General features: G+C 43.3%; 1 protein-coding gene across 1 annotated transcript in view; it reads left to right on the top strand.

The window, feature by feature from the left end:
* Positions 1–922: 922 nt before the first annotated feature.
* Positions 923–23,650, top strand: part of LOC138287186 (uncharacterized) — a 107,243-nt gene continuing 84,515 nt past the window's right edge. The window contains exons 1-2 of the mRNA XM_069227548.1: positions 923–981; positions 22,873–23,241. Coding sequence (XP_069083649.1) covers positions 927–981; positions 22,873–23,241 — 424 coding nt within the window. The 5' untranslated portion in view covers positions 923–926. The remainder of the gene's footprint in view (positions 982–22,872; positions 23,242–23,650) is intronic.

The raw sequence follows: 23,650 nt of genomic DNA, 5'->3' as shown, positions 1-23,650 counted from the left end.
TACGGCGGCGGAAATAGTTGCACGTTTTTGCACCTGTTTTTTACAATTTGCGAATGCTTTGTACTTTGTGCCAAAGTATTTGTAATTTGCTTCTGCTCAGCTTTTTATCTGCAAATTAGCAAAGGAAAGTTGGAGCATTTTCTAGTTTTTGTGATCAGGTGGCTTGCGTGCTGGCCTACGCCCTCGTTGCCTTTCTTTTACATTCATAATTGGTTTGTAGATGTTTTGTTATTTGCATGTGCTTCATGAGGTATCGGTCCTGGTGACTCTTCTCGAGACTGACTCTTTTCGGACTCGGCGATTTGTTGGAAGCTCCTTTTATTTACCAACAGGCAATCTCAACACTACACTGAAGCGTGGGTCCATTTTGTCTTAACTAATTCACCAAAGAAAACTTGAAACTCCAGTGACAAAAAACTTGACGTAGGAAAGAGCCCAAATGTTTTAGATTTGTTCACAAAATGGTTGATTGTTTTAAAAAAAGGCGACACACAGTAATCATTTTAAGCAAAATAGCAATATCGTGCTAAAGTTGGTTTGTGAATAAGGAAGAATGAAAAGAAAGTAATACCAACTAGCTACATAGTTGACTTAAGCTAGCGTTAAATAGTGATGGTATATTCAGTATGAAATCCTCCCTTTCCCACGGGTATATAATGCATCTCAAAAACATAACAAATCTTGTAACACACAGATATCATCAGGTTTAAAATGTCAATAGAAATTAAGATATACATTCACCACAAAATAGAACAAAGCTTTTCTAAGTGACCGCCTGACAAGAATTATAACTTTGGATCTACAACCCTGTAAAGTAATTGGTCTCTGTGTTTTTCAAGGAAGGGTTACCGCCAGTGACGTGTGATCTGTGTGGTTACTTCTCTTATTAGTAGGTCACCCAGATCATAATCTGTCCCCCAGCGAGTATGGCACGACCTCCTTCCTCTTGCATCTTGCTGCTGGAACTCGCCCTCTTTACAGGTAGGATTTGTGCATTTAGTATAAATGTGAATTATCTGGCACGGCGTAACTCTTACGGCAAATCTGAAATGTTTAAAGCAACACATGTAAACAATAGTATTTTTAAAGAATTATGGGTGCAGATTTAAAGAACTTCTGGTAAAACAATGAGTCAGTATTTACTGGATGCAGTATTACTGCAGTAATATGAACTGTCCCCTGTGATGGGAAATTACCACAGAAACTGGTGTTTCTGCGTCAATTTCTATATGTTATTCCTACATTTTTTCGAATTTCCAGGGCCACATTCCAGCAGGTCTTATATGTCAAATATGTCCTCGGAGAACCAAACTAGTGCGGTAATGTTACAGGAAGAAGTCCCAGATTACTGTTAACTGTTTGTTTTACCAGCCGAATTGGAAATTCAGAGAAACATGACACTTAGATCCATATATTTAGCATGGACCATGAACTGAATCATCTCCTTCACCCTTAAATAACATACAGTATGTGTTGTTCACCAAGCACAATCATGCTCCCTTTTAGGTCCTGTAAAGTTGGGGATCAGTCCTGAGGTGGGTCTAGATATGTAATTTACTGATTACAGCACAGGATCTGTAGAGCATCTCTATTATGCCTTTGCTCATTGAAACTCTAGAGGAAAGTGGAATTGCCTAGGTCCATGGCTGAGGTGTGTGCTTTATCCTGGTGGTGATAGGGAATCAGTTAGCAGCGTGTGCAGCTCCCTCTGGGTGCTCTGGATGCAAATGGCTTTGGGTTTTCCATTTACGAGATGTAGTCATTGTCATGGTCCCTTTAAATCTCTCATGCCACCACCATCCATTGTGATTGTGAATTTTACAAACATGTGTGTAGCCTTAGGGTTGGGGAACAGCCCGCACATAAGATGCCCAGAGAGAATCAAACCAACTTTCTGAGTAGTTACCTTGAAAATCTGCCATTGCTCCGACCTTGAGTTCCTACGTTTGACACCCCTGTATTTATGTCCTCAGCAGTAGATCACAAGAGCCCTCACTTTGGTTGTGTTATACCATAATTATATCATGCACGGAACACTTTGTTATATCTCACAATTTCCTTTCGTTTCTTTGCTGTTGGCTCCCTATCTTTTCACCATTATCCTGCACGTTATCAGCTTCTAATTAATGTTGGTAGCACAGCTAACAGTTGTGCCCAACAGACTCTTTATGCGTCTCTTCTATTTTAATCCATCAATGCTCAAGAGAATTCAGATCCACAAGCGGCCAAGTCGTGCTTCCTTCTTGTTAATAAACTTTTTCAAAACGGTCTACTATTCCGTCATTTCATAATGCGTCATGCAGACGTACACATTTGGAATTCAGAATCTTTCCACTTTTCAGAATATATATATTTTCCCAGTGGTCATTCGTAGGAAAGTAACCAACAAACAAATTGACAACCTGCAATTCCTGTGCCAAAGAAAGAAGTCAAATCCCCCATACGGTGACCCTGTGTCCGGGCTGGAACAGTCCCTCGTTAACTCTTCTCAATATTCTACTTTGAGGGCAGGTTGTCAGGGCTACTTTCAAGGGACGGTGCAGAACCCATGTAGGGGATGAAGCAGGGCACATTGTTGAGACCAGGGGGTCCGTGAGCAAACAGATGCCAGAAAATGGGAGACTGTGGGTGCAGCAATCGTGTTTTGCTGAACACATACACTGTTTCTGTAAGATTCTAGGCTTTCACTAAAGCTGCCAGGTAGATAGTCTCCTAACTCACGTTTCAATATTGTATTGTATTGTAATAGTATTTATATACCGCTTACTACCCCTGACGAGGCGTCAAATCGCTTTTTGGTGAGTAGCACGCTACTCCGGAACTCAAAAGGAATTAGTGGTGGATTAGTATAGGGAAATATGAGTACAGTTTTAGTCATAACAATAAACTGCACACATACTCTGAAACCTGTTTAACTAACGTATATGTACTCATGGTTTAAATATGTATATGCATGTACATATGTGTGTGTATTCATGTGTGTATGTATGTATGTGTCTGTGTGTGTATATATATATATATATGTGTGTGTGTATGTTATTCTATGCTTAACATGTTCATAGGTCATTGCATAGCTCCTAGATAAGTTGTTATATTAGATACTTATGAATCCCTGCTCTCATTTTATATCACACTTTGTCTGCCCATCACCATATGTCATGTCTCTATCAGTCTATCCTCCATTCCCACTCTGACACATCCCAAAACCATTCTACTACTTTCATCTCCTAAATAACCCTGCCTAAGCTCTTCCCTGGTCTTCCATGTCTAACTCACCCAAACCTCTCTTTACTACCATGATCTCCCAAACAACCCTACTAAATTCTCCCTCATTTATCTCACCTTTAACTCATCCAAAACCCCTCCTGCTACTATGCTCTCTCTAACTCTTTCCACAGACTCTTCCCTCCTCCATCCCCCCTTTACTCACCCCAATCCTAAATCCTATTACCATAAACTCCCAATTAACACTTCTGGATTCTTCCCTCCTCCACCCCTCAGTGTGTAGTTTATTGTTATGACATAGCAGTGATACATATTTTCTAAAGAACTATGTATAACTAGAATATACACATAATCAGATAAAAATATGTGTCAACATAGGCATATGCAGTCCATAGCTGTTTGAATATGGTGGTTATGAATGAAAGAGCCAACTCTTGAGTAGTTTTCTGAAGACAAAATAGTTATCTGTGGCTCTCATAGTTGGGGGTAATGAATTCCATAGTTTGGCTGCTTGGAACGAGAAGGATGTACCACCTTTAGTCTTTTTCTTGTATGGTGGTGTTCTAAGGCGGGGTGCCAATCTTGAACGGAGGTTTCTTTGTTGAATGTATTTGGTTATTTTGTTTCTGATAAAAAGTGGTCCTGTTCCATGTATAGCTTTGTGGGCGATACAAAGCGGCTTAAAGGTGCATCTTCTGGCAATGGGTAACCAGTGTAGTGCCCTCAAGACAGGGGAGATGTGGGCTTGTGGCTTTACATGTAATAGTAGCCTGGCTGTGGAGTTTTGAATATGTTGTAGTATTTTCATAATAGATGGAGATAATCCATGGTAGGGGCCATTGACATAATCCAGTTTGGATAGTGCAAGCAAGATAGTAGCTTGCACCTTGTGTGGAAATCCGAGGTAGGGGAAGATGCGTCGTAGTCTTCAAGGTGATGAAGCTTGTTCATGCTAATTTTTCCACTTGGGCATTCATAGTACCCACACTTCGAACAGCTCTAATCTCCCCAAGGCTTGTTGTCGTCTCCGTGATCCAGACAAGACCCTTAGAACTATTTGAGAAACTCTATGGCTACTCCAAATCTCTATGAAATGGCTGCAAAAGGCTTAAGTAAAAGAATGTATTTTGACAGGTCTGCACTTCGGGGTAAGACTGGGTGTGGTTTGGAGGGCTAGTGTTCATGGCAGTAGGAAGTGTGGGGGTTGTGGGGGACGTACCCCCCCAGATTTTGGAGTGTGGGGGACACGAGGGATGATGGTGGGGGGACAAGGGGACAAAATCATTTTCTCACTTCTATTATTCGCAGAGCCATTATTGACCAAAAGCGCTACTTAGAATGACCCTGCTTGCTGATTGCGGTCTGCATCGTGCCATCCCCAGCCCTACCCCCACCTGCCACCGCAAAGACAACCCTGCAGGGCATATGAGGAAGATCAAAAGAGGGAACAGGGTCCCACTCAGCCTGACTCCTACAGGCTAGAAAGGACTCTGTGAAATACAGTATTTTCAAGCCGGTGGCCCCAGTAAAATATGACAAATTTGTCCTAATGTAGCGGGACATTTTCTGTAGCGCCTGCACACACTTTCAGAAGCGCTTTCATTCGTTCTGGGCAGCATGAGAGAAGGCTTTCTGATTCTAAATTCCTGCTGGCCTAGGGCAAAGGCTGGTATTAAGGAGTAATCAGGCCTCCTTTTGTTTGTTTATTCTACCTCGAAGCCCTCTGAAGCCTCACACCTAGCTGCTATGGAGGACAAAAATGACACACAGCTTGCTATTACTTCACAGGTACCTAAGACAGGTGGCTTTCACTTTTTTCAGTTCTTGCATATGAGATAGGTATGCACTGTAAGAATATCTGATGTGTTGGTCTTCCCCAGTATTTACACTAATAATTTAAATAGCACTATTTTGCTTTATTTCTTTTATAGCGCTACACATCCCAATGCAGGGTGTCAAAGCGCTTTACATCATACCTAAACATTATTATTATTCCCTGAGAAATACTGGGCACACAAAGATTGCTTCAGAAGGTATCTTCACACCACAAGATATTTTAAAATACAGACTTTGCAACTAATTAAGCAGAACTGATTTGCTGCCACATTTCTCCTTTATGCCAATTTCTTTGTGGCACAGCTTCTAAAAAATAAGTGTATAAATTGAGGCCCAGATTTTGGTCCTTGGTTGTATAACTTTTTTGGCACAACCCCAGAGGAAAATCTCATTTGTTAAATATGGTAATGCGCTCAAATGTACTCGATAGGCCTGCTGAACATTTGTCTAAATGTTAAGATCTGATGCCACTTTCGGTGAGGTCATGGGTTGTGATGCCAAGTGCAATATCACGCACCCTGATGTCATGTGCTCTGATGTCACTTGCATACTGCCTTACTTGGTTAGCACCTGGCCCCACTTCTTTCTGTAGGACTTGTGCCCTGAGTATTTGTAGTTGCCTAGGATCACACGTTTTGGTGAAACTGGGATGGCGAGATTGCACCTTTTCAGACTATACAATTTACCTACTAGACGGGTATCTCTTTCTAACATTTACACATAATGCTTTTTAATGAAGGATTGTATTACAGCGTGGATAACAGAGAGAAGCCACGTTTCATTTTGGGCAGTGTTGCCTTGCATTATTAGTTATGTTGTTATTATCACAATACAGTTAAGCGTATTGAAGTATATTGAAGTATATTATCTTTTCTGTTTTTTACATTCTCGTTTGACTTGTATTATGATTTGTTTTATTAGTTCAACATTTTTATGAGTAGAGACAGAAAAAAATAGCAAATAAATAATAACAGTTACAAAAGTATACATTGGTGATAGTCAGGGCCACAGGAATTATGTGACAGGAGAGCGCCAAATTATGTGGCAGGGTTGACTAAATTATGCAGCAAGAAGAGGCAAATTGTGTAGGAAGCTGGCGTGGTGTGTGGTGGACACTTATGGTGTTGTCACTTTATACCAGGTCAGGTGTCCCCTATTAGTGAAGTGTAGGCAGTGTCTAGGAAGCTCTCTAGAGGTAGCCGAGGATGAGCAACCTAGACCTATCTAGGAGACATGCAAAGCTTATGCAATACCACTGTAGACACACAGCAACTTATAAGACATGAAAGAACCACACAATGTTACAAAAATAAAGGTACTTTATTATAGTAACACAACACTAGATTACTTATAGGCACTTTACTCCAACTGGAGGTAAGTACACACTAATTATATACACATTAGCAATCAGCAATTAGCATAGAAAACAACAAGCATTGGCAATACTTGGTGAAAATGGCAAGGGCCCTAGGGGAGGGCCAAACCATATACTAAGAAAGTGGATGGTGAGATACAGTCCCCCACCCAAGGATGTAGATTTGTTGGAGAAGAGCTGGAAGAACTAGGAAGCCCAAGAGGTGAGAACCTGAGTGATCCCCAGCGACCAGGAGAGCAGAGGTAAGTACCTGGTCTTCCCAAAGATTAACAGGACTTAGAAAAAGGATTATGAAAGAACAGGACCAATCCAGAAGAAACAAATGGTGGATTCTGGAAAAAGAGGACCTGCAAAAGAAGGGGACAGAGTGTAGTCCACAATGGAGTGTCCAGTGAAGGCAGGAGCTACTACCCACCCTTCTGTGGATGAAGAACCAGGCCATCTTGGGAAGAAGAAGGCCAGCTCTTGACCCTAGGAGCTGAAGACGAGTCCTTGGAGCAGTGCAGATGGTGTCCCATGTCAGTTGTTGGGTTGCAGGTGGTCAGTGGTGTTGCAGAACCACCAACACGCCTTGGCAAATGCAAGAGGAGCAAAAGAAGAGTTGCTAGGCTGAAGAGGACCAGCAAGGCCCAGGGACTTGAGGGGAGTCCGGGGTGACCCTCAGCAGTCGGGAGAGGCAACAGAAGCAGTCGCAGCCCCCACATGCAACCCACTGGCAGCAGGCATAGTAAGTTGCAGTGAGGCCCTGTCAGCACACCTGAAGAGGAGCCCCACATTGCTGGAGCAGCAGACCGAGGCTACTCTGAGCCTGAAGATGCCTTGGAGCAGGAGACAACAAGCCTTGGTAGCTTCAAGAGTCATGGTGCACAGGGGTACTGTCCGGCAATGAAAGACAAGGCATCGCCATCTCCAAAGTTGGACAGCTGGCAGAGAGGACCAAGGGGACCACTCTAAACCACTACCTTTGATGCAGGTTCCATCACACAGTTCCAGAGGAGAGCAGATCTACGCAGCCGTTCGTCATTGCTGTAGGTGCCTGCAGATGCATGGGAATGACTCCTTCACTCCAAGGGAGATTCCTTCTTGTTTTCTGGTGCAGGCTGAAGTCTCACCGACCTCAGAGGATGCACAGCCGGGGAAATGTTGCAGTTGATGGAAGGAGCCAGGGAAACAAAACAAAGCGAAGTTGTGGCAGGCTTTTCAGCTTTGTCGGTTCCTGAAAAGTCCAGTTGTAGTTCCAGTGGCCAGAAGTGGAAGTAAATGATGCAGAGGAGTCCTGGTGGAGTCGTGCACGTCAAATCTGTTGATCCACCCCCAAGGGACTCCCTAAATAGCCTAAAAGGAGGTTTGGCCACCTAGCAAGTTGACCACCTATCAGGAGGGGTCTGTGATGTCACCTGCCTGACGTGGCCAATCAGATGCCCCCAGGGGCCTCTGCACATCTTGGTTTCAAGATGGCAGAATCGAGTGGCCACCTGGAGGAGCTCTGGCAGCACCCCTGGGGTGGTGATGGACAGGGCAGTGGTCACTTCAGTTTCCTTCGTCCAGTTTCGCACCAGAGCAGGGACTGGGGGTCCCTGAACTAGTGCAAACCAGTTTAGGCAAGGAGGGCACCAAATGTGCCCTTCAAAGAAAATCGGTGACTTGGGGAGGCTACCCCCCCCAAGCCTTGTAACACATATTTCCAAGGGAGAGGGTGTTGCCTCTCTCTCCCACAGGAAATCCTTTGTTCTGCCTCCCCCTGCCTGAGTTAGTCAAGCAGCAGGAGGGAAGAAACCTGTCTGAGGGGTGGCAGCAGCGCTGCTGCCTGCAAAACCACAGAAGACTGGTAGGAGCAATACTGGAGGTCCTCTAAGGAGGGCCCAGAGTGCATGGAATCATACAACCAACACTGGCAACAGTACTGGGGTATGATTCCTACATTTTTTATATCAAACATGCCCAGGTTCGGAGTTACCATTATATAGCTGGACACGGGTAGTGACCTGTGTCCAGTACACGGGTAAAATGGTTTCCCTGCACTTACGAAGTCCAGTGAAATGGAACTGTAGTTCCATTTCACAGGGAACTGCACCCTGCCCTTAGGGCTGGAAGGGCCTACCATAGGGGTGACTTACAGTGACCTGTGGTGAAAGGGTGCATGCATCTTTTCATGTAGGCTGCAATAGCAGACACATTTTGCATGGGCTCCCATGGGTGGCACAAGACATACTGCATCTCATGGGGAATCCCTGGTGCCCCAATGCCCTGGGTACCTAAGTACCATATGGTACGGACTTATAAGAGGGCACTAGTATGCCAATTGTGGAAAGAAGAAAAGTCCTAGGCAACCAAATTTAGAGGGAGAGAGCACAATCACTGGGGTCCTGGTTAGCAGAATCCCAGTGAAAACATTCTAAGCACACTGATAGCAGGCAGAAAGTGGGGGTAGCCATGCCACAAAAAGGGTATTTTCCTACAAATTGTGTTGCATAATGTGACACGTTTTGTGATAGCATTTCATATTTTGACATTTTTACACTTGTTAGCACTCTCTGGGCTTGGGTTGCACCTCATAAGTATCAGCTTAACACATAAATATAGCAACAAGCAAAAGAATTGTTAGCAGTCAACTTTTTCAAAGGGGCCTCCCACTGTGCACCAACATTTGTTGCTGCACTTTTAGTGACTTTTGAACCGTTTGAGCTAAAAACATTTCTTTTGTTTAAATCTGCAGATTATGCAGCAGATGATGGGTTTTGTGGCAAATGCAGCAAATCCATAATTATGCCAAAAAACACTGCAGCGCACAATTGCATGATTCCAGTAGCCCTGGTAATAGCCAACCAAGGCATCAGCAATTTCGATTTTTTATCAGTGCATTTGCAGAAATCTGCACACCTTTCATAATGTGAGTGAGTGCAGTCCATGCCCATAAGCGAGTATGTAAAAGGCCTTAAATAGCAAGATACAGATTGGCTGTCACAGTATTTAGATGGCATATTGTATTCTAGTCCGTCAGATCTCTGAGTACTGGCAGTATTTATTTCATGGGCATTGAATCCTTACTCTGATGTGTGGATTAGGCTAGATGAGGTTGAAGGTTCAACATCCTCATCTTCAGCAATATGGAATAAAAAAGGTACATAGCAGACCTCAGATATCTTTGAGTCTCAAAGAAGGAAGTGGTAATTCTGCACACATTTTAATCTGTGTTACAGAGGGCACAATCTTAGTCAATCTTCTGATGTGTATTATAATTGCCTCATTGTTGGCATGAATGTTCCATTCCACACAGTGCCCCTCCAAAAAATGTAGGGGTGACGGACAGTGCAGAGGTCCGGGAGATGGCGGTATGGAGGTTCAGTGTGCAGGTTCCCCAAGCTTTGCATGAGGGTATAACTTTCAGTGCACAGTTCTTGATATAAGGCATACAGGACCACCTGCCATACTGTATAAGCACATTGCAAGTCACAGAGGAGTTTTATAAACACATAGAGGAACAAGGCCAAAGGCTGAGTTCAATAGGTTGAAGCCTACCGTACTTTGCTGAAGACAATTAAACGACATTTGGAAAGCTTCCCTGGGAATATATCCCACCCATTGCTTACCTTTGGCTTTGTGATTTGTAACTCACATTTGCTTGGTGTTAGAAATGGGATCTTTGGTTGGCAGTCAGGTTACCCCCTGTCCAAGCAAGGACCCTCACTTTAGTCAGGGCAAGTCACACACAATCCAAATTATCCTGTGCCCACCCTCTGGTAGCTTGGCACTGAGCAGTCAGGCTTAACCTAGAGGGCAATGTGTAAAGTATTTGTGCAATAAATCATATAATAATACAATATAGCACCACAAAAATACACCACACAGTGTTTAGAAAAATATTGAATATTTATCTGGATAAATGCAGGTCAAAACGATCAAAGAGGCAATAAGTAAATGAAGAGATATCACTGAAAAGTGATCTAAAGTGTCTTAAATCTTTTAGAAGCAAATAAAGTCTCTTTCAAGCACGTAGTACCTGGTTCGTGTGAAAAATCTCCACAAAGGGCTGCAGAGGAGGAGATGCGTAGAAACAAAGGGGTGTGCGTCGATTTCTCGGGCTGCACACAGTGATGCGCCATTTAGTTTTCACTCAGGGATGGCTGTGCATTGATTTCCGGCACTCGGTTGTGGATTCTCTTGGGGTTGCGGGGTTTTCAGGCGCCCCGGGGACGATGTGTGGATTTCCTGCACTGGCAGGAGAAAGTCACAGGAGCTGCGTCAAATTTTCTACCACACTGCAGGCGCAGCGTCGATTCCTCTCTGGAAGTCGGGCTGTGTCGTCCCGGTTCGACTGTGCCTCTTCCTGGTGGGCCATGTGTCGAATTCCCGGCCGCTACGCTGGCGCTGCATTGATCTTCTCGTTGCAAAGTCGGGGCTGCGTCATTCCGGATCGGCGTGCAGTGAAATTTTCACCACGGTGCAGGCTGTGCGTCGTTTCTGTCAGGCTGTGCGTCGAATTTCGCGGCACATAGAGTCCTTTTTGTAGAGATGATGTCTTTTTGGTCCTGAAACTTCAGGGAACAGGAGGCAAGCTCTATCCAAGCCCTTGGAGAGCACCTCTTCACCACAGCAAGAGAGCAGAAAGGCAGCAGGGCAACAGCAAGGCAGCAGTCCTTCACAGAAAGAAGTCAGGTGAGTCCTTTGGGCAGCCAGGCAGTTCTTCTTGGCAGGATGCAGGTTCTGGTTCCAGTTTTCTTCTACAGGAAGTGTCTGTGAGGTAGAGTGTCTACCCCAAGAAGTGTCTAAAGTCTGTGGGTTTGGGTGCTCTTTTATACCAATTTTGGCATTTGAAGTAGGCTTACTGCAAAGGAAAGTCGCATTTGATTGTGAAATCCTGCCTTGCACAGGCAAGGCCTCAGACACACACCAGGGGGTTGGAGTCTGCATTGTGTGAGGGCAGGCACAGCCCTTTCAGGTGCGAGTGACCACTCCTCCCTTCCCTCTTAGCACAGATGGCTCATCAGAATATGCAGGCTACACCCCAGTCCCCTTTGTGTCACTGTCTGGAGAGAGGTGTAAACAGCCCACCTGTCAAACTAACCCAGACAGAGAATCCACAAACAGGCAAAGTCAAAAAAATGGTTCAAGCAAGAAGATGCCCACTTTCTAAAAGTGGCATTTTCAAACACACAATCTCAAAACCAACTTTACTAAAAGATGTATTTTTAAATTGTGAGTTCAGAGGTGCCAAACTCCACATGTCTATCTGCTCCCAAAGGGAAGCTACGCTTTAATCATGTTTAAAGGCAGTCCCCAGGTTAACCTACGAGAGAGATAGGCCTTGCAACAGTGAAAACTGAATTTGGTAGTATTTCACTGTTAGGACATATAAAACACAGTGAGTACACTTGCCAAGTCGAATTTGCAGTTTGAAACTGCACACACAGACACTGCAGTGGCAGGTCTGAGGCATGATTACAGTGCTAATTATGTGGGTGGCACAATTATTTCTGCAGGCCCACTAGTAGCATTTAATTCACAAGCCCTGGGCACCTCTAGTGCACTTTACTAGGGACTTACTAGTAAATGAAATATGCCAATCATGAATAAACCAATTAACAATGCAATTTACACAGAGAGCATATGCACTTTAGCACTGGTTCGCAGTGGTAAAGTGTTTAGAGTTTAAAAGCCAACAAAAACAGGTCAGGAAAAATAGAAGGAAGGAGGCAAAAGAGTTTGGGGATGACCCTGCAAAAAGGGCCAGGTCCAGCACTTGGTTTCTATTTGCTAGCTGAATTTGTTTTAGGCTGTCCAGCTTGAGTTTGTCCCTCCCGTAGAATAAACCTTGTTTACTGTATCCTTCCACCAGTGTTTGATTTCTGTAAACATGCCTTTAAATCTTGTTCTTATCATGTCTCACTTGCCGTGCATTAAAAGACCAAGGTCAAATGACAGGCTCTGTCTTTCCGTGCTTGCTGTTTATCTTTCTTTCGCTGGCTTCAAAGTGAGAGGACTTATATGACAATCTTGCTCGCTATTGGGTGTGTGGTGGAAAAAAGCTTTAGGATGCTATTTTTTCTACCACATAACAAACTTTATATGTCTGTAAATGAAATATGCAGATATTTAAGAATATAAGTGTGGTGGAAACAAATATTTTAAGATGATCAAAACAAATCAATACACAAGGTAATGACATTTCCACACACTAACATTTGTGCACTGTATCCTTTTATCAGTAAAATTGTAGGTCTTTGCAAATGTAATGGTCATTTCAATTGAATATGTGTTGTTTTTAATGGTAGTGTGCTACCACACTATGCATACTCCACTTTATGTAACTCCACTTCATTCTGTACCACTCCATGCCACTGCAATCTACTCTGCACCACTCCATTCTGCACCTCTCTACTCTATTCTGTACCACTCTGCTCTATGCCAACGCACTCTATCCCACTCCAGTCACGGCCACTACATTCTGCTCTACACCACTGCAGTCTACGACAATGCACTCTACACCACTTCACTCTACAACAGTCCACTCCACACCTCGAAGTACTCTATAATAATGCACTCTACTCTGTAACACTGCACTCCGCACCAGTGCACTCTATGCCAATCCAATCTATGCCACTCTAATCTACTCTGCACCTCTGTACTCTACACCACTCTACGCCACTGTCCCACCCCCTCTATGTCACTCTACTCTGCACCACTCTACACTATGCCACTGGACCCCATGCCAATGCACTCTTAACCACTTTACTAAAAACCAGTGCACTCTACGCCACTGCTTTTTATGCCACTCTACTCTGCACCACTGCAGTCTATGCCAATGCACTCTACGCCACTCTACTATACACCATTGTACTTTACTGCAGCACTCTACGCCACTGCACTGTATGGCACTCAATTCTACTCTGCACTGCTGCAATCTATACCACTGCTCTCTACATCACACTACACCTCTGCAATATACAACTCTCTGCTCTGCAACACTGCACACTATACCACTCTATTCTGCTCTGCACCACTGTACTCTACGCCAATGCACTCTATGCCACTCTACTCTATGCCGCTGTCCTTTATGACACTCTACATTGCAACACTGCACACTTTGCCACTGAACTCTGTGCCACTCTACTTTCCACCGCTCAACTCTATGCCACACTACTGTACCGACATCAATACACTCTAAGCCACTACACTCTATGCCACTCTATCTTGCACCACTTCACTCTACCATGCACCAGATCACCCTCCGACACAGCAGTCTGCACTCTACGTCACTGCAATCTATACTGTGCCACTCCAGTCTGCGCCTCTCTCTTCACCACTCCATGCTAGTGCACTCTAATCTAAACCAGTGCACTGTACACCAATGCACTCAACACCACTTTACTAAAAACCAATGCACTCTATGTCAATATACTCTGCACCACTGTACTCTGCATAACTTCACGCTAGGCCACTCTACGACACTTCACTCTACAACATTACACTCCATGACACTCTAATCCATTAAACTCTACTCCACTCTGTACCACTCTAAGACACTTTACTAAACTCTGTGACTCTCTACACAACTGCTTCTGTGCCACTTCATGCCACTTTACTCCACTCCATTCTATGACACACTACTCCACTCTATGCCACTCCACCACATTCTATGCCACTTCATTCTACGAAACTCTACTCCATTCTACTACAACACTCCATGACACTCCACTATGACACTCCACTATGCCACACTGTACTACGCTCAACGACACTCTATTCAACTCTCTCTAAGCCACTCTACATTAATTTATTCCACTCTATGCCACTCCACTCTTCTTTATGCCTTTCCACTGTACAACATCCTGCTCACTCCTCGAAACTCTGTGCCACAGCAATCAACAACACTCTATGACACATCATTCTCCTTTGTGTCATTAATTTATAGCCGTGCTGAACAATAGCCATGCTAGTTTACAACATGGCTAAAACACATTGGCAAAACCAATAGCTGTGCATAGATGAGACCTATTGACTTTGCCAATGTTTGTTTCTAAAGTATGGAACTCCGAGGTGACTTGCAGTATCCTTTTCATCTATGCCAGGGATTACAATAGCCCATATAATACATGGTCACACCATCACCTTTCCCATAAACCACTTAAAACCTTAGTGCAGCAATTCCCAACCTGTGGTTCGAGCCCCTCCAGGCATCCATGACACATTTCCAGGGGATCGGCAGGAAAGCACTTCTCCAGCTGGGGCCTCTAGAAACATGTGCAGCAGCTTTCACACAAAATTAAAAGCGTCAAGATAACTCTGGTGATTAATTTACCTGTTGGAGAGAGATGGGAGTTTTGTCTAGTGGCGGTTTTGACTCATCTAAGGTAGCGCAAATTGTTAATATGCCTGCTGCTAGTAACGTGTATCATGCAAAGAACAGTATTTTATGTGCATAGCACAGTGGGTTATTACTTTTGTCACAGAGATTCTTTTGTTACTGTTCAGTTCATAAGTTACAGTCATAATCTAGCACAGTGAGCTATGAACTACCATCAAAGAGCTACATGCAAACTGCAAGGCACAAATTATAAAGTTATTTTTCCCCCAGTCTTTTATTTTCCTTATGCTGCTAAGAAAGGTTTGCTTGCGTAGAAATATATTCTTATTTTTATAGTCAATGCTAACCACTGCGTTATGTTCTGAATCCTGAGATTGTGCTCCGCTAGACTAAGCACTCTTAGAAAATGCCTACAAGTGTGGATGACATGGGAATCCTACATCTTGTAGTCCCCTGTAAAGTGCTCCAACACCCTACACTGGTATGAGAGGTGCTATAAAACAAATGAATTACATGTGACAGAGAGGATATGGAGAGATGAGAGGCCCTTATGATTTTACTTCCTTTCACCACCACATATTTATGTGAAAAAGCTTTCTCAGATCTTATGTACCTAAAAAATAAAAACAGAAATTGCCTGGGAAATTTAGAATCTGCCCTGAGAATTCAGCTTTCCTAAATAAGGCCAAACATTGAAAAGTTAGTCACCTGAGCTGCTGCCCCAATCTTCCCATTAAAATGTTTTGATGTTTGCATATTTCTTCAATATAAAATAATTAAATCTTTAGTTATTCGAGTATTTGGTGTGAACTTGTTTGTGTATTTTTTGTGAATTACTGTTTTAAATTTAAATCGTACAAATGCTTGGATGCAGCTTCTAGTAGTGATTCAGTGGGGGTCCTCAGAAGTTACAAGGTTGGGAACAACTGCCTTAGTGCGTAGCTTCTGTCATTGAAAGCTATTAAAATGGAGCAGAAGAAAGAAAAGCAATGTTCCATTTGTTGCTTTAAACAGCTGCTTTACTTATTCTCTGGGACCTGACCTGCCTTTCAGCTTGGCTGCTGGCTCTGGCAGAGTGGCAGAAGGCATTGTGAGTCAGAACTCAACTGTAAGAACCTCATAATAGTTGAGTTCTGATCTCTTTTCTTTATAATCAGTGACTTGATTCATCAGATGTAGCCGATTATGTAGAAATAAACGACCGCCGTTTATACAGGGACAACAGAATTCCATGTCTTGAATAGTCTGTAACACCAAGAGCTTCTTCAGTGTAAATGCTCCCAGTTTTGACTGATGTGGAACTGAGCTGCCCAAGATTGCACAGAGGAGTAGAAGTGTTATTAGAACTACGGTTTCTAGAGCACAGTTTACAACTATTGTACCTGATCGCTTTGATATCTCCAGTATGGTTTCAATTGGGTGAGGTGCATGATCGGTGCACCTTTTCAGCGTTTATTTGCTTGGTGCATGACGATGCAAGGTTAAGCAACATGTTTTTCCACATTTGGTCTAAATACTTTGTGAATGTAAATAACAATGGAACATACTTTCAAACTGTAACAACGTGCCTTCCTTCCTCCCTATTCCACGTCCAAACTATATGATTGTGTACATTTATCGGAGCTTGCATTTCGCAAACAAAGGGCGATCTGTTTAGGGTCAATTGTAAAGTCCCCAAGGCTGTTGCTGTCCCCCACCCCCAAAAACATAAATTGTCTCCTATGCCCCTGCTAGTGTTGGTAACTTGAAATGTATCCCAGAGTAGGTGAGCAGTCAGTGTTGTTCCCATCACAAGAGGGCATGGCATTGGAATACTGAGTTTTAAGCATCGTGCTAATAACACATCACATCAAAAAATACAATTATATATATATATATATATATATATATATACACACACACATATATATATATATATATGTATATATATATACATATATATATATATATATGCATATATATATATATATATATACATATATATATATATATATATACAAATATATATATATATATATACCTTCTACACATACAAACACATATTGATATATGTATATATACATTTTTTTTACTTGCTTAGATCTTTGGTGCCGTTTGATGAAGCTTCATGAAATTTTCCAGAAAAAATATGCCATGATTCTTGCAGAGCATGACAGTTTCGGGGTGATCCTTCAAGCAGGTGCTGAGAAAAAGGGGGAGGTTAAACAAATGTGTGTTTTCCATGTAAATTTGCTTAGGAGTCTTTAGACACTCCTACAGTCTGAATATCTGAACGCAATGATACCAAATTTGGCTGAAAGGTAGCTATTGGCCTGTAGATGCGCTGTTTTGTTATTATCCGTTCAGTACTTTAGGAGAAATTAAAGAAAATCCAAATTTGTATATCTGAGGTCATGACGAATTCATGAATAACGATGATCTCCTGCAGAGATCTGATTGGCTCCTAACATTTCAACCAGGCCCACCCAAGGGCTTTAATTTTTTTTTTTTTAAAGCATGACAAAATATGTGAAGATTTGTGAATTTTGCTGTGATTTAAAAAAATTAAAAAAACAGCAAGCACGGTCTCCCGTGCTTGCTTATTTTTTTGCCCCTGGGTGGGTCAGGACCCTGAAACATACCATAAAAATAGTGAGGGGGAACATACGGCCGCCCACCTAGGGCTCATAAAAACCCCAGCAACTGCCACCTCCCCAAGGCACTGTTTTGAATCTGTGCAGGGGGGCTTGCACGTCACCCCCTGCCCCAGGGAATGCCACCTCCCTGGGGCAAATCTGTAGAAATAAATGTGGGGGTGTGGGGCCCCACCACAACCCCAGGGACCACCACCTCCCTGGAGAACTGTTTTTAATTTATGCGGGGGTGCCCATGCAGCACACCCCAGGAACACCACCTTCCCAGGGAAAATATGTAGATAAAAATGCAGGGGGCCTGTGTGGTCCCACCTGGGCCCCGGGGACTGCCACCTCCCCAGGGCAAAACATTTATTACTAATAGGGGGGGTGCGCCCCCACCCTTGCAGCACCAGGGACCTCCTTAGGCTGTATGTAAATAATTAGGGGGGTCTGTCACAGACCCCTGGCCCTGGGACCACTACCTTCTAAGTTAAAGGTTGGAGAGGGCTGTGAAGCCCCTCTCCAGGAGCCAAAAATGACCCTGGGGACATTCACCCCCCAAGGGCCAGCCCCTGCTATGTCCTGGGGTGCCCATCCCTTGGACATAGCTGTTTGCTATGACTTGGCTGGAACTTTGACAGTCCCCGCCAAGTCACAACAAACACTTTGCTTGCAGCAAGTGGGAGCTGCCAAACAGCTTTCCCTTGCTGCGAGCAGAGCTTTCCCCTGTTTCCTGTCTCTGGCCAGGGAAACAAAGGAAACAATTGCTCGCACAGAGAGGGAGCTGCCTCTTTAGCAGCTCCCTCTCTGTGAAAGCAAAGCCAGCTCCCACAGGAGCGGAGAGCTGGCTAGGATCACGGGGGCCTTCAGGCTCCCTCTGTGGTTTCAACAAATGCCCAAAGAGGGCAAGAAACTAGCAGAAAGGCAGAAATAGAAGTCAAGAAATGAGCTGAAAGGCACAAACAAAAGTCAAGAAACTAGCAGAAAGGCATGACCAGAAGTAAAAAAACAAGCAGAAAGGCACAAAAATAGGACAAGAAACGAGCAGAGAAGCAGAAATGGGGGCAAAAAAGTAGCATAAAACAAGCAGAAAGTCAGTTAGCCTAATGGCAGAAACAGAGGGTAAGAAACAAGCAGCAAGGCAGAAAGAGAGGTCAAGAAACAAGCAGAAAGGTACAAACAGCGGGCAAGAAACAAGCATAAAAAGAGCAGAAAGCCACAGAAAGAGGGAAGAATTTAGCAGAAAGGAAGAAACAGAAGGCAAGACATGAGCAGAAAACAGGCAGAGAGGCACAAACAGAGGGCAAGAAACAAGCAGAAAGGCAGAAACAGAGTGCAAGACACAAGCATAAAACGAGCAGAAAGGTGGAAACGGAGGGAAGAAACTAAAAGAAAGGCACAAACAGAGGGCAAGAAATGAGCAGAAAACAGGCAAAGAGGCACACACAGGGAAAGAAATTAGCAGAGAGGAACAAATAGAGGGCTAGAAACGAGTAGAAAGGCACAAAACGAGGGCAATATATGGACAGAAAGGCAGAAACAGAGGGCAAGAAACAAGCAGAAAATGGGCAGACAGGCACAAAGAGAGTGTAAGAAATGGGGAGAGAGGCACAAACAGAGGGCAAGAAACAAGCAGAAATCAAGCGGAGTGGCACAGAGGGAAAGAAATGAGCAGAAAGGCAGAAACAGAGGTCAAGGAATATGCAGAGAATTAGAAACAGAGGGCAAGAAATGGGCAGAGATGGAGAAATGTCATTCTCAGCAGTGGTTGGATTAACCTATAGTAATTACAATAACTTTTTGTTAAAAAAAACATGGAAATTCACACAAAAAAACTAAGTTTAGAGGGACGTTATAGTCTGAAAATAGAATTAAAAAACCTTAGAATTTCACTTAAAAAAACTAAAGGCTACAGGGATGTTAAAGTTCGGTTCTGAATTTACTCGTATGAAACCAATAGAAATTCATCAGTTAGAGTTATTCCAAGTAACTATAACTTGTGCCCTAAGGTAACTATAATTCACACCCTCACCGTGCACTTACCCCCGATATTGCAGCACTCATGACAACTTCTCTAATGTCATTAAAAATAGAAATGAAACATTAGCACTCAAATTATCGAGGAAAAAACTGTGCATGGAAGGGACCAATTCCTATTTTTAAAAGAAGGAGGGGGGCGCGTAGCCCCCTTTCAGGCCATATACAACCCCGGGGACCACCCCTTCCCTAGGGCCGGCCCATGCAGTACAAAGGAGGGAGGCTGTGCGGTTCCTCTCCTGGAGCCATCAATAGCCCTGAGGACTGCGACCCACCCAGAGGGCCAACTCTAGCTTTCTCCTGAGGTGCCCACCCTTGGAAGAGAGCTATTTGCTTTTGCTTGGCGGGAAGAAAGCAGAAGCTGTCAAAATGCTCCTGTTTGCTGAAGTGGAGTTTTCATCTCTCTCCCTGCCCACAGACATGCGGGCAGGGAAAGAGATGAAAGTATTGCACCTGTACCCAGGGAGCTGCATTTCCAGCAGCTTCCTGCATGCGGAAGCAATGCCTGCTCCCACAGGAGGCAGGAAGCCGACTGGGACTTAAGGGGGACCTTGAGGCTCTCTCTGCAGTCCCTGACATGAAAAAAAAGTAGAAATCATCTGCGTGTGTTTTCTCTGCAGTTTCCCCTTGAAAAGTTATCTGATGAATACGCTTGAGGAACAATAACATTGGCAAAGTTACAGACACACAAGGTCACTAGAGACATTAGCTTGACATCCTTTACACAGTTGTAGTGTGGGGGCTGCTGTATACATATTCCCAATCAGGTACCACTTACTAATTAGCCAGTAGAAAGTACTCCAATTATGTAGACATTCTGCACAAAATGGTGGCCTCTTCTTGGATAAATATGCAGGGCAGGATTCATTTTGGAATGATGCTCATTTGACAGAATTCAAACCTCAACAGGAAGCACTTACAGATATAAACAAAGCAGGTGCCAAAGTTCAAGCTCCGCTTCTGGAAAGTACTAATCATCCTAATTTCTTGTGCATTGTCAAGGGAAAGAAAGTGTTTTTCTCTGCATTTAACCTTGAAAGGTTTTCTGTAATCCTTGATGGAGGTGTTTGCATCCTTGCTTTTTTTTAGCACGATATTCATGTAGTGACTGTGACAAGTAGGTTCTTTCTTGTCATGTGTTGCAGAGACCAGAGATCATCATCTCTCTTTTAAAATCTACAAGTATGCAAAATGGCCCAGAAGCCTGCCCTTTTGGCTCCACCCCATATACATTAGTAGTGTGCAATACCTTCCCTTTATTTTTTACAGGATGATGGACAGCTTACTAAAAAGATCCTCCAAGCGCATTTCCCACCAATTTTGGAAACGTGTTCTTGATGCACAAGAATATGATAACATCTTCACCAAACTAAGAAGCACTTCATGAGAAGTAGTAATAGATTTTCTACTCGAGTGGCAGCTTTCTGACCATAAACAGTTGCCACTGCTCACCTTGGGGAATCTTGCCAGGTGTCTTCCTAGCAAACGAAAATCACACTAGGAGATGCTAAATGTTGCTCACACTCCCCAACTTACCGTTGGTGAGCCACGCACAAGAAAAAAGTCCACCATGTGACAGTTGGAGGAATTTGGCCAGAAACTAATTCATCACCCATCCCTACTAACAACCACAACTTGTGAAAGTGTTTTATGGCCTTATGCGAAGTCATTGTTTCTGACAGAGCTGACAGGGTACAGAACTGTCACCTGTTAGAAAAGTAGGTACCATGTACCCCACTGCGCATGGAAACCATGAACCGTGGAAAACATAATTGCATTACTGCAACTTGGGGACAAAAATATAATATCATTTGCAGATTGTAATTTATCAATAATTCTAAAGAAAACCTAGTTATTGAGCTTGGCTAATGGGCCACACCCAGAGAAATAAATTACTCAAAACATGGGAAAACAAGTGGGAAGTGTTAGTTATCTGTCCTTAATTCATTTCTAAGTTGTTAGATGACTTTTTCGAGGGGTGTTATGCGATTGCTAGTTCTAAAACATATCACTGAGGAATCACAGCATTCAATATGGTAAATGATCACATTTAGCAGTCTATATTAAATCATGAGTCTGTGTGCGTCTGCAGACTTCAGACTGTCCAAAGGCCAGACCACAGGCCGTGGCATGAATGCATCTGAGATCATGAAATCATAAATTAAAGTCACCCACAGCAAAGATCTTCCTTTAATTGGGTTATGTAGACGTGCTCGAATTAGAATAGATTTGAACCCTTGAGTAGATGACAAACCAGATCTTTTGTGAAGGTATCAGCATGTTTAACGCCAACATTTATCTCTAGATGGTTCCTAAATGAACTCCCCACCAGACTGCATCGACCAGCGGCCTCTGAAGTGGACAGTGCTCAGGGAGGGTCATTGAGATCATAGTGTCTGAGACCTCATATTGCCAAATTATGCTAATTTCAATAATGTTCAGTCTGTTTTGAGCAATACACTTGCAAACATATATTTCAAGAGCTACCAGAGATCTAGCATCTGTTAACGTACATTATAATGCATTGAAAGATTCAGTAGGTATTTGGGTATTACTGATGTTGGGTCATTCTGAATCTATGGGGTCCCTGATTCCCCTCACACAGTGCCCTCTAACAGGTTTCCTGTATCTGAGCATAAATGCAGGTTAACGTGTGGTGGAAAAGATCAGAAATGAGATATATAATAGCAATTGCATTATACCAGGTAAAATAGTCATTGGGATAAAAGGAATATACTTTTGCTGTTTTTCGTACCAGCAAAGTTAAGTGTGAGAAAGCATTTCAGCAGAGGACTGCTGAATTACCCAGACTTGTGGTTACTTCACCTGAATTAATTATGCACTGATTCTGTAGGCAAAGCATCCTTATGTAAACTTGTCATTCCTGTTCCTGTCTACTATAGATTTAATCCTGTGAGATATATATATATACCATCATTTGGAGAAGGTGACATTTCTGTCACATTGAAAGCCGGAGTTTTACCATGCGTCAGAACTAATGAACTGGTTGCACAGATGCTTTCCTATGTATTAAAGCGCTGACATTGAGACTTCCGGCTCCTTTTGCGCCTACAGCCTGCTTGGCATAAGGCAGTCCAACATGCTGTAAAGAAATTCGTCGATATGAGGACTCTCGGCCCTCTATCAACTTTGGAACAGGCTATTTAGAAAGAGTTAAATATGTGATGTTACTCGGACAAGTCGTGCCTCACAGGTAAGGTAGCTCAATTTGTTAATTTTCTTTCCTCAGTATGCTGCGTGCAGCCTGCGGATCCCTGGTTCGAAGCTATAGGTCTGACTCACCCTCTAGACAAAACGAATATTAGCAGGACGGCCTCATTAAATCGTGCATGCTGTTCACTGTGTATTTGTGCCGGATGGGATTGTAGCGCTTCAATAAAAGCCAAGTAATAATAATGAGTACCTGCGCTGTGTGAATGTTTCCATCGTCCACAACCACCTTGTTTTCTCTCCGGCAGGTTTTCTGAGGGGCATGGGTGTGCTCCAGCCTGCCACGCTCATAGGATTAATGGGTTCGTCCGTGACTCTGAACTGTACCTGCCAGTGCCAAGGACGAAGTCTCAACAGGTCGTCTTCAAGGTGGTATGTTCATCACAATAAAACCACCACCAAAGAAATGTGGCGCGGAGGCGACGGGAAGCAGACTTTGGAAGCTGCATCACAGGAAGAAACACATTACGCTGGGCATCATGTAAACCATACATCCTCCTTGGCGATTAAATCTCTGCAAATCAGCGATGCTGGAACCTACGTCTGCACAATAAGCACAATTATACCCCCACCCGTCCGGGAGGAGAAAGGAAATGGGACTGTGCTCAGAGTAGTGGGTAAGTGTCAAGGTCCTGTAAACCTTAAGGGCAGGTAAAATATAACTAGTGATAATGCGTCCAGCCCTTATAAATTACCTGTACCTGGACACGTAGGAGGTCGGTGGATCTTTTAACCAAGTCGGGCTCTCCTCATCCTAAAATAGCTGAGTCATTCAGATCAATAAACAATAACTATTGTGATCGATAATCAATACTCAATTAATAGATCAATATAGTACATCAGAAATCAATAACAGTTGGTATTTCGGCGCACCATGACCTTTCAGTCATGAATAACCACACCAGTTTATTAAAAGTTAGTGAATTTATTTCCCTATATTAACAAAGCTAGCACGATATATATATGTCTCAAAACCAATTGATATATGTATATGAACATTACTAGCTGTCCATAACGGCGGAAGAA

The sequence above is a fragment of the Pleurodeles waltl genome, chromosome 4_1, assembly GCF_031143425.1.
Source record: "Pleurodeles waltl isolate 20211129_DDA chromosome 4_1, aPleWal1.hap1.20221129, whole genome shotgun sequence".
In the NCBI taxonomy this organism is placed as follows: Eukaryota; Metazoa; Chordata; class Amphibia; order Caudata; family Salamandridae; genus Pleurodeles; species Pleurodeles waltl.
The sequence above is the reverse complement of the archived record's forward strand: the minus strand, read 5'-3'. Positions and strand labels throughout refer to the sequence as shown.